We start from the raw sequence: 12,095 nt of genomic DNA, 5'->3' as shown, positions 1-12,095 counted from the left end.
AAAGAACTTCTGCTTAACGTAAACCACGCTCCTGCCTGGACCGTCAAAAGCACGCTTAACTTTACACTGAAAGAAGCACAGTCTGTTCAGGGAACCAAGCAACTAAGAAACAGGAGGGGGGCCCCGAGGGCTCCCTATACTCAGGCCTAGAACCTGGCTCCTGTTCTCGAAAGCCCTAAAGGGAAAGGGAGGTAGGTGGGAAGATCATTTCCATCACCTGGAGCTGGGGAAAGACGAGGTAAGATGCAAAGGCATAAGCAGTCAGGAGAGACGGTGCATCTGTTCCTTTTCAGCACAAACCCAGGCTGAGAGCTCACTGGCATCCGCCTCTCGGCTCCAAGCTCTAGTCTTTACCTGTGTCAGTGTCAAAGCTGACGGTGGCATGGAATCGCTTGCCGTGTTTCAAGATGTCCAGAGTCAGGAGAACTTCCGGGCTCTCTCGTTTCTCCTGGATGCGGTATAACGCACGTTCCAAGTTTAGCCAAAAACTGATTTCCTGTAAGGCAGTTCCTGAGGCTGGATCTCGATCAAGTTTGGTCACCTTAAATACAAAGTAACATTCAAGAGTACTCAGCATTTAAGCAAAGGTAGAAAAATATCATTAACTGAATATGCGCATTAAAATTTAAGGCCAATATTTCAAGTAGATTTCCTTCCTTGTATAAAAGGTGGTTTAGTTTGGAACCAAAGGACTGAGACAGCTGAGATTAAGGCTGTCTCACGGGCAGTACTTAACCATGTCACACGGTACCCTGACCGCTCCATGCGGGCCGACATTAGTCCTCCACCAAGCACTCCCAGGACCAACGGGAGGGAGAGCCAATGGGCATCACAGAATTCACCTCCTTGACAAGAATTCGTACCGGTTTTCTCACAGACATTAAAGAGTAAAGCATTTTACATGATACTTTCAATACCATGCTCTTACCTTTTGGATTTCTCGGATCCAGCGGTTAACTCCAGATTGTAACTGATTGAGGAAGGTCGGGTCTTCGACCTTATCTCCAAAGTCTGTAACTTTCGGCTTTTCTCCACGCTCGTAACACTGTTTTGCAACGTTTGTAATAATCGGGTGAATGGGCAGGCTGATCTCTGGAATTTCAATATTCTGCTGCAGGTGCAGGAGTCCCATTTCAAGCTCGGCAATCTTTTTCTCAACCGAAGGAGCCATTTTATCACCGTCCCTTAAAAGACAAAACACATCTCAAATTTTGGCGTGCTATCGTCTCCAAAGAGATTCCATTATTTCAGGTCTGTCAAATATCAATGCTATACGTTAATGCAACAGATTCACATCCTCCAGGTTTACTGGCTTTACCCTCCCAATTTCTGAACACTGCATCATTCTCTCCATGGCGTGTTACGAACATCAAGGAAAACATGACATTCAAACTAACAAAGGAAAACTGATTTTTACCTGTCGGCCTTGCCAGACTCCCTGATATAGGACTTAAAGAAAGGAGCCACTGCATTGCTGATGAAAGAGTGCAAGGTTTCATATGGTGAGTCTTCGCTGAGCGTGAGGACTCGGAGCTGGGAAGACACTGGCTTGTCTGCATCAATCACTGGAGTTCGTTTAATGAACGCCAAGCTGAAAGAAAGGAAAAGAAAACATTAGAACAAATAGTCTCATCCTCATCAGTCTTAATGATGACAGACTTCTTTGTGGGGCACGCAAATTAAAAATCCATTTGAATGTTTTAATTTTAAAATCATATTAAGAATAAATTGTTGCTTTTCTAATAGTGAAATACGCTGCTTCGTTTTCTTTATTCTCTATGTGACAACAATGGAATCAAGGTTAAGGTTATAACACGTGACCATGAAACCAGGCCAAGTTAACCTGTCTCATATGGAGGTTGAGTTCATAATCTTGTCCTCACAAAAACTAACCTCCCTAGCAACTGCAAGCTACAAGCCGTGAAGAACTTAAATGTGATCTCATTATAATCTGTCCCATTCATTTATGATATTGAATCACATGTCAGCTTGACCACAACAGAAGTCACCTGCAGGTTAAAGTGATGAGGGAGCACTCCAGGCCCTTACACCAGGCCTAGACCAACTCCTCTGGTCTCCTCTCCTGCCATGCACCCCATACCCGACTTGAGACACCCTGTGAACCACATGACCCGTTCTCTAACAGCATGTGTTTTTCTGTAGTCGCTTAAGAAATCTATTCAACTGCTGAAGTTCCAAGTTAACCTTCAAAACCCAACTCCAGCATCACTTCTTCTATGGGACCTTTCCTAAGCAGAGGCAGTCTCCCAGGTTTCACGGTATTCTGCACCTCTAAGATTCTGCCAAGTCATATAGCTAGTTGTGTATCTGCCACTCTTCCTCCCCAAAGACCGTGAACCTCTTGGGAACAGGAGTTATGCTTTATTCCTTTGCACACCCACCGCTGTTATCTTGTGCGACAGGTGTAAGCACAGGTGCTCAAAGGTGAAACCAACAGCTTCAAGGGAAGCAATATCTGAGTTTTCCAGTTCTCACATTATGTATATGGCCTTTAGACACAATACTTCCTATTATTCTAAAAAGTCAATGAAGCTCCTGCTGTGACACGCTGAGAAGGAACACAGTCACAACAGTATTCCTGCCAAAAACGTACAACTTGAATGTAACCATGGAGAAGCAACAGACAGGTCCAGGGCAAGGGCACCCCATCAAACTACTGGTCTGTGCTCAGCAAAGACACCAGTGTCATCAAAGACACGGAGCTGGATCCTGGATCGTGGGAGAAATACTGCAAGGGGCAGTTTTGAGGACATACGAGCACGCACTGTGCCTAGAGTAAACTGTTCTAAAACTTCGGCAATTTGAAAACTGTACTGGGGCTGTGAGCAACGATGCGGCTGTTCTTGGGAAATGGCTGCAGAATGTTTAGGGACAAAGGGGCAGCCTGTCGATAACTCACTCTCAGATGGCTCTGGAGAAAAATGACAATGCAGACGTGGGAAAGGCTAACCGATATCTGGGAGGTGCCGTATGCTGTCCAGGGAACTCTGGTAAGCTTGAAATTATTCAAACTAAAAAGTTTTAAAAAGCCAATGCAAAATACACATTTACATAATTGAATTTCAATTAAGTCTACTAGAATAAAAATTGGCACAATCTTTTTAAAAGGTGGGAAATCTGGAAACGTGTGTTAAAGACGCTAATGCTGTATCTGAACTAGTGGTGCTACCTTTAGGGATTTATCCTGTCAAGAATCAGACCTGAACTAGGAATGTGCACCACTTATTTATAATAATGAAAACTCAGATATAATCTCAGAGCATTATTAGACATGTTAAGTATTAATACACTGTGGCTCAAGGGCTAATGCCCTGACATGGCAATTAAAATACTTTAATACTGACTTGGAAATCCTCTTAATTTGAGTAGATAAAATCGAAGACAAGAAACTGAATTTAAGAGCAGAAATCTTTCGAGTGTTTTCTTGGTAACTCTGACTTGATTAGGATTTACATTTAATTCTCACAAGTTTTATAGTCCAAAATAATGGTATATTTATACTACTCACCTATTGGACTTAACTCCGTAGTGAATGTCTATGTTGATGTTATAGGAAATAAATTCTTTTTCTTCTTCTCCTTCGTCACCGACATCCTCTGCAAATCATAATAGACATTCTATTAAATTCAAGTCAATATTTCAATTTTTAATTGAATTTATCAACTGCTCAGAGCCTGATGAGCCTCACCCCATCCCCAACCTGGCACTTACACCCCGTGTGACGTGGCTCGCCCTGATTTTCCCTTCCACCATTTTTTCCTGAGTGCCGACGGGTCCAGGCGCTTATTTGCAGCGTGATCCCGGGCAAGGTGCTTAAATTCCCGGCCTCTCTGCCTCCTCGTCTGTAAACCGGGGTGCGCTGGCATGCCTGGGCAGTTGAAGGGCTGACTGCGCCGATGCCCGGAGCGGGCCTGGCCTCAGGCGGTGCCAGCGGTGTCCGCGCACCAAGGCCAGGTTCCCCCCACCCCATCCCGGGAGCTCCTGACACGCAGGCCACCCCCCACCTCCCCACCCCAGGGTATTCTGCTAGGCTGTCTACTCGGCACCCTCTATGTGACAGGCATTACGTCGTGTATCACACACTTAACCCTCACGACAACCCTGCGGGGGTGGCATGACGACTGTTATCCATATGTTCCAAGCAAAGTACGTAAGTAAACTGCCTTCAGACACGTGACTAGAAAGGAACAAGGGACGATGCAGAAGCGATTCCAAACCTGGGGTCCTCACAGGTCAACAGCTTGCCCTCCTCCCTCCATCAAGAAAACTGCTGCCAAGAAACGCCCCCAGGGTCACAAGGGGGCGTTCGCCTGGCCTCCCCTCGGCCCGTACAGCACTTTGAGAGCCTGCTCTGCGGTCAACCTATGAATGCAGCAGGGATTTTAAAAAGCTTACTGGAATGTAAAACTACGATAACTCAAGATGAATGTGAATACAATTTCTAGAGAGTTAAAAGTCAAAGTTGAAAAAAATATAAAAAATTATAAAAAGGGGACGTAATCCAAACCTCTAGACCCAGCACTGACTGACTAAATGCAGACACCCGCTCGTTAAATCATCTCTGCGATGACATACTACGCGGGATAACTACATTAGGAAGAATAAATACGGAAGGATTACTCTAACTAGGTACATGGGATCTGCCGTTACTTCCAAGGCATGGTGTGATAGCAAAGGCAGCAGGCTTGACTGACTGATCTTGGGAAAGTCACTTTTCTCCCCTCAGCTTCGGATGTGTAAAGTGTAAAAGCAGCACCAGAAAGGGGCTGGGCACCGAACCAGGTGGTCTGCAAGGTTTCTACAAATGCTGACAACTATGAGCAAAAGCTGTTTGCATCTCTGGCTTTAAGATGAGACAAATACAAAATTCACACTAAAAGCACAGAAAATATTGGTATCAAGAAGACAGTAACTCTTCCAAAATGTTGTTTTTGGTATATCTTCAGGAAGGAGAAGAGAAGTGAGCAGCAGAACATTCTAGTGTGCCAGGGACTTCCTAGCTGTTTCTGAAACATTACCAACCAACTACCCAAAAAAAACAAAAACCAAAAAACCCAAACCAATCAAGTTTTCTAACTACTAAAATGTGGACATACCAACAGATAAATCATACTGCCTGAAATCAACCAAATACGTAACTGCAGTCTGTAAAATGCGAGCACAAAGAATATAAGGAAATACTCCCAAACTAAAGCAGCTGTCAGGGTGGTGGGACTATGAAGTATTTTTTCCCTCAATTTTTGGAACTTTCAGTAATGTTCTTCTATGAGTTACATAAAATAGATGTCCTTAAAATAACACTCCAACAATAAACAGAAAATAATTACCAAAGGAAATTACTGACATAATTAAAAAATACAGTAATAACTTTGAATAATTTCTTCCTCCCGGACAAAACATCATCCTCTATATAAATGAACTCAAGCATGCCGACTGGACTCAGCATCTAACCACGTTGCCCGCACGTTGCGAACGGGGTTAAAGGAGGTGGGCAGGCGGCCAGGCGATGAGTCACTGCCGCCTCGGCCTCTGTCTCCTTCTCAGGACGCTGTGCAGGGCCCGCCCAGCCCACCCTGGAATCACACTGCACTGCAGCAGGAGGCACGCCCCATGACATCACCCTCAGACAAGGGTGTGCAAGGTGTCTTCCTCGGCTCTGCAAAACTGCCTCTGATGACAGTAATTGCTGGAAGTCGTCAGTAATCAGCTGAAGACTACATTTTGAATTAGGCTTTTTAACCCTGTTCCCCATAAACACAAGGGCCACATGAAGCCTGAGTGGGTCCGAGTCCCATTATGGAGAACTCAGGACCTTGTTTTGTAAGCAGCCAAACAATTTAAACTTTCCTGCCTCTTCATAAATTATTACGTATTCCAAAGAACAGTAATTTTACTTCTGCAGAAACATTAAAAAAAAATTGTTTGGAGGAGAATAAGATACTTACTAGTTGACTCCTAACAGAGACTATCCACCCTGCAGTATTAGAGACATAGACACACACAGGCTGCGTGTTTTCCAGGCAATATACCTCTTTCCGTAAAGTCTGAGCCAGTTTCCTAATGATGCTACAGTTACTGGTGAATACACAACAGATTGATACTGTGCTGTCTGTTAATACACGCATGGAACCGAAATACCAGCCCACAGCGTGTGCCCGCCTCTCGAATTCCTCTGTTGCCAGCCACCCTGATACACATTACCATGGCCTGTGGTCATCTCTCTGGTTAACTTCGGAGAGTCTATCAAAACTTCTCAACATGTTCAAAATGTCTTTAAGCACTACGCTGTGTATACTTCTTTTGAAAGACGACTGTATTTCAAACCACAAATGATGTATCATTACACTGTGACTTAGGTGAGCAATACGCCTCGCTGAATGAAATGCAAGCAGATCCACGTTCACCTACTCTAGGGCTCACGCCGCCTCTCCCAGGTGACGGGGGGTGCGTGTGCGCAGTCTGGTGAACAGGCCGGGCCAGGCTGGCCTGCCCGTGGTCACTCCCGCGCTCGCCGTCCCCTCCCAACTTTGTCCAGCCTCGGGGCAAGCCTCCTCGCAGCCAAGCAAACAAGGCCGCTCAGCTTCTTCGGCCAGAGTACTTGTTGCACGCTCCAGGTTCTCTTTCCGTTTCATCTTCTTTTCCTTTCAAAACCCTAGCATGCTGCTAATCGCATAGGATTTCGGCCAATCGCGACCACACATATCCTCCCCGCTTTTTCTCCCGTGGCCACTCCGGCTCTTCCCCTTTCACATCCCTGGAACCGTCTCCAGTCATCCCCAGGTCCACACTGTGTCCTCCTGCAGAGGTTGTGATGCTCTCGGGGAGAGCCCTGAGCCTCTTCACTCACCACCATTGGGAATATGAAAGGAGGGTTAAACCCCACGTTCCCCTTGTACCTTAGGGAAGTCTGGGGCTCATTTTGACACTTCTAGAAAAACGAGTAAGTCAGTCATGCCTAAGAGACTGAACACTTTTTAAGGCTCATACTAAGTGAAAAGAACCTCCATGAGGGAAATAAAGACAAACACCCCTTTTTAATGGATACTGAGGGACTGAACAGAGAAATTTGTTTTTAGGTTTCAGAATCCTCCTCAAAGCATCCTGCTCCTAACTGGGTCTTAAAAGCCTGCGGTTTCGGTTTCCTCACTCAGGACGGAGTGGGCTGGGCTACCTCTCTCTCTCCCACTGCTTCCAGCCAGATACTCTGCAGACGAAATTTCCATTTGTTTTTAGCTTTTCAAAAAGAAGTGACTGTTTTTCCTCTCCTGTACACGAATTCCACTCGCTATGAAGCACTGCCCATCCAAACTCACCCCTCGGCAGACCACTGTGACCTCCCGAGGGCCCGCAAAGGACAGTGAGGCCCCAGGCTGAGGGACTCCTGCCCAGCGCTCCAAGACAGGTCGGTGTCACAGGAAATGCCTCCTGTTCATTTCTTAATCATCTTATTAAGCATTCTGGGGTCTAAGCAAAGGCCAGAAAGGAATACTTCTTATAATCATCAATCTATTTCTTCATCTTTTAGGGAAACCGAGTCTTCGGAAAAATAATGTTTAAAACTCCACAAAAATATTCCCCGTAAATCTTTCTACACCACTACACCTCTAGGAGGGCGAGTCCTGTAAAAACCACGAGCTTTCTTTCGTACTCCAGTTGCTAGCCAGCTTTGCATTAACGAAGCGGAGGTAAAACCGCCTCAACTACAACTGCCAGGAAAAACTAAAATTCCAAGTTTAGGTAAAAGGCAGCCACCATTTTCAGTCCCATCCAAGGCTAAGACACCTGAGTGGAACACAGCAAAACCGGAGCCCCAAGCACCTGCTCCCAGCCTGGCCACAGACAAGCCCTGGAATCACCAGCTCCAGCAGCTGCACCCAGAGCATCCTCACCTTCCCCCGCCTCCACCTCCACTCTCCTGGAGATGGAACTCAAACAAAAATGCATCAGGTAAAAAACGCTACAGAAATGTCACTGCCGTCGTAAAATGCCCATCACGTAATGATCACCTACCTGGTCATATTTTCAAAAGTACGCTATGAAGAAAACACTTTTCCACAGGCCAGGAATTATAGGAGGGAGACTTCTCTTTTTACATCGAGGAGCCATAAGTTAACCTTCCCTTTCCTACCAACTCTTCGCTATCAAAATGAAATTGATAGGAACTTGCCTGGTGGTGCAGTGGTAAGGACTCAGCGCCCCAACTGCAGGGGGCATGGGGCTCAACCCTGACTGGGAAACTAAGATGCTGCAAACTGCACGGGCAGCCCCCCAAACAAACTGCTAAATTCACAACCTTTATTCTACACTGCAAGGAGTGCTGTACTTCACCAAGAAAGTTTAAAGCTAAAGGCAGCAGTCCAAAAAAAAAAAAAAAAAAAAACAGACCGATCTTCAGTATAAAAAATGCTTCTATATTCAATTATGTGTTTAGAAAATTCTTTCCATAAAAATAGGGGGGCATGTGAGGGGAAGATAAAGTAAATAAATTCATTGAATAAATGATATGACTTCAATGTACGTGGTGGTCTTTATTCAGTTTAAACCACTCAGATTTGTTCTCAATATTATACTGGAAGCCTACTTTTCCACTGTAGTAACTACTGGATGTTCATATTTGCTTAAAGGAGCAAATGGCAACACTAACTCAAAAAACCACCTGGAAGACAGACAGTCTTCCTACTGAGTGACCCGGGCCTGCGCTTGTGTCTAAATTATGCTAGTGCAGCAGGATGCTAATTAGACTTATGGGACCATGTAAATTTCCCTCAGATTTCTGTAAGTGAAAAATAAGTTACAGACTGATTGAATTACTAGAAATACTTATGGGACTTTTATAAATACATGAATGAGGTAGGATTTCCATTTTAGACAGTCTCATTCCTTAGTCAACGTTCAAAAGTGCAAGTCATTATGGAGCCAAGATTCGGATGCCTGGATCCTGAAGGAGAAAATGTACCATCAAGAAAACAGGTGATTTGCACCAGAAAGCGTTCGACAGAAATAGGGTTATTCTCCAATAATTTTAGCAAAGTTCAATCCTAAGATGTTGAGTTAAGTGAACCACTAAAGAGAACCCTAGAAGCAAAGAACAGAACTTACAGTTTATTTTTCGTAAAAAGAAACTGAGATCTAATGTAAAAATCACTGATTTCAAAACACAAACAGTGCAATGAAAATATGATCAAGAATTAGCCAAGGTCAAGCCACTCAAAATACAGTAACAACACAGATTAAAATGTATTTTAATAAAACAATGTATGTTCACTGAAAAACCACCACAAAGACAGACACCAAAAAGCTGACTGTGATCATATCTAGGTCGAAGGATTCCAGGTGATTTTAATTATCTATTTACTTTAATTTTCTATTGAGATCATATACTTCAAAAGAAAAAAAAAAAGGAAATGAGTTCAAAAACAGTTTTTCAAACACTGTTGGTTTCCATGTGGGAAAACAATCCCAAACATAAAAGAAAACCCTAAACATTAATATTCATATAACATAAAATATGCCTGGATGGTTTATTGGCTTTGAACGTTCTCTGTGGATCTAAGAAAAATTCTCTTTCCCCCTAGCTGACCCTCCTGCAGAGACCAATGCTACAATGAAGCATCTCCTGAGTAAGAAAAGTCTTTGAAAGAAACAAATTATCTGAAACAAATCTAAGTCTGGGGGGAGGGGGCAGGGTACAGGACCATGAGGCAGACAGCACAGCTTTTTGAGATTACAAGAAGCTTGTCCCCCAACACTTCCAGACAATGCCCCATCCTCGGTACTAAGCTAGAATCTACCTGGTCCTCATCCTCTTGGTCCCTGCATGCACCCGGCCACACCCATACTGAACTGTCAAGACCCGCGGGCCACTGGCTACAAAAGGTCTCAAAGCATCCAGGGGAAACCCTCGTGGAAGGCTAGCTTCCCTCTCAAGAGGAGTCCAGCCCTGCCTTAGGAAGGTCACTACTGGAGGAGACCGCTGGAATATGCAAACCTTTCGCCCCTTCCCTCCACTGCGTGCCTAACCTGTTTCAGTATACCCGCTGCCAAAGCAAGCACGGTGCCTAACCCGAATCCTCTCCTTTGAAGATGGTAAAACGTGCCCAACATCCGTAAGATGTTAGGGAAAAACCCAAAGGAAGTTTCTGACCAACCTAATAGATTCAAAGACCGCTAGGTCATCGTTTAGGATCATTTTAAAAGAAAGTGAAGTCACTCAGTCGTATCCGACTCTTTGTGACCCTATGGACTGTAACCTGCCAGACTCCTCTGTCCATGGGTTTTCCCAGGCAAGAATACTGGAGTGGGTTGCCATTCCCTTCTCCAGAGGATCGTCCCCACCCAGGGATCGAACGCGGGTCTCCCGCATTGCAGGAAGACGCTGTCTAAGCCACCAGGGAGCATTCCACAAATACAAGGTATGTCTGAATGAAAACAAGCGGACTGGAAACTGAGATGCTGGGTCCAGTCTCGGGAGGATTCGCTGGTGTGACCTTGGACCAGTCGTTTCAGCGGGGCTTCGAGTTTTCTCGAGTATGAAGTTGGGGGAGAGGCACCTCGCCTCGGCAGGGGACAGCTTGAGGCCCAAGAGGCCGCGCTGAATGCGCTGTCCAACCCAGCACACGGGAAGCCCCGCGGGGCAGGCGGAGCTGCCACGGTCCCTACCCGGGCCCCCGGACGTGGAGCGGGGGGCCGCCGGGCCCTCCCCCTACATCCTGGCTACCGAAGGGCCCACAATCCAGGCCGGCCGGCAGGGATCCCTCCCGAGGGCCGGCCCGGCCTGGACACAAACCGAAACCGAAGAGCTCATGTGACAGCGGAGGCCGGGATGCGGCCTCCGCCCGCGCTCAGCCCGGGAGACGCCGTCTCCACCCAACTCGGCCATCTTGAGAGGCCGAGCAGACAAAGCGAGCCCATTGTCCCCGCGGGTCTCCGTCCCCGGGGGGGCGTCCCCGGCGGCTGCGGACGTGGCGGGGCACCCCCTCCGCCGCTCCGGGCCCCGCACCTTTGAGCGTGGAGCGCTCCACCAGGACCGTGTGCACCTGCGGGTCCGAGAGGAACTTGCGCATCTGCTCCAGGGCGCTCTTCTCCTCCAGCGCCGCCTCGAGCGCTGCCGGGGCCTCGCCGCCGTCCTCCAGCAGCAGCGGCACCAGCTTGCGCAGATGCTTCTGCAGCACCGACACGTCGGCCACGTTCTGCACCGCCGACACCTCCAGGCCGGCCGAGCCGTCCTCGCCGCCGCCCCCGGGCTCCGACATGGCGCCGCGCTCGGGACCCGCGCGCAGGGCTGAGGAGGCGCCCGCGACTCGGCGAGAGAGAGCGAGCTAGCGAGCCGGCGCGCGAGAGAAACGGGCGACGCGGGCCGATCGTCCGCTACCCGCGGCCGACTGAGGGAGAGCGGGAGCCGGCTCCGCCCTAAAGGCCACCGCCCGCCGTCCCCGCCCCGCCCGCCGCGGCCACGCCTCGCACGCCGCCTACGTCACGACGTCGCGCGCCCGCCCGCCGCGGCCACTGGCGCCTCGCGCGGCGCCTACGTCATGGCGTCGCGCACGCGCGCAGGAGACCCGGGCGGCGCCACCGCGCGGCCTTCTGGGACTCGTAGTTCTAGCGCTGGGCGGAGGCCTCGCCGTCCCCGCACCTCAAGCCCTGAAGGTGGGAACTTGGTGGGGCGTGGGGCGGGGTGGTCAGGGACTCCGTTCCGCCTGTTCACTGCTGCGGCCTCAGCGAGCAGCGTAGAGCCTGAGACCCTACAACAATGTTGAATGGATGAATCAATGAATGAGTGCATAAATGAATGGTGTTAACCAGTTAACGCATTTAGAGCACTTATCTCTTGCTTGATGTTGTTCTAAGCCCTTAACCTGTGCTCTTTCTTTGAACGAATGAATGACTACGATGTGTCGAGCTAAAACATAGCTTTCTGTGTTTTAGAACACACATAGGGAGAGTGGGTATCTTTTTCACAGGGGGAGGAGAAGAGGGGAGTGTCACATTGCTAGGCCGGAAGGAGGGAAGTTGGGAGGGGACATTCCCAGAGCAGGTACCAGCTTCTGCAAAGACAGAGGCCTGACTGCAGAAGA

The 12,095-nt window shown here is 47.8% G+C and overlaps 1 protein-coding gene across 1 annotated transcript in view; it reads right to left on the bottom strand.

Moving 5' to 3' along the window:
* The window catches only part of DYNC1H1 (dynein cytoplasmic 1 heavy chain 1), a 61,094-nt gene extending 49,681 nt beyond the window's left edge, over positions 1 to 11,413 (bottom strand). Inside the window, exons 1-5 of the mRNA XM_019983307.2 lie at positions 11,021 to 11,413; positions 3,530 to 3,617; positions 1,418 to 1,591; positions 929 to 1,184; positions 355 to 541 (exon numbers count right to left, since the gene is read on the bottom strand). Of these exons, the coding sequence (XP_019838866.2) occupies positions 355 to 541; positions 929 to 1,184; positions 1,418 to 1,591; positions 3,530 to 3,617; positions 11,021 to 11,273 (958 nt within the window). The 5' untranslated portion in view covers positions 11,274 to 11,413. The remainder of the gene's footprint in view (positions 1 to 354; positions 542 to 928; positions 1,185 to 1,417; positions 1,592 to 3,529; positions 3,618 to 11,020) is intronic.
* Positions 11,414 to 12,095: the final 682 nt, after the last annotated feature.

The sequence above is a fragment of the Bos indicus genome, chromosome 21 (genome assembly GCF_029378745.1).
Source record: "Bos indicus isolate NIAB-ARS_2022 breed Sahiwal x Tharparkar chromosome 21, NIAB-ARS_B.indTharparkar_mat_pri_1.0, whole genome shotgun sequence".
NCBI lineage: Eukaryota > Metazoa > Chordata > Mammalia > Artiodactyla > Bovidae > Bos > Bos indicus.
The sequence above is the reverse complement of the archived record's forward strand: the minus strand, read 5'-3'. Positions and strand labels throughout refer to the sequence as shown.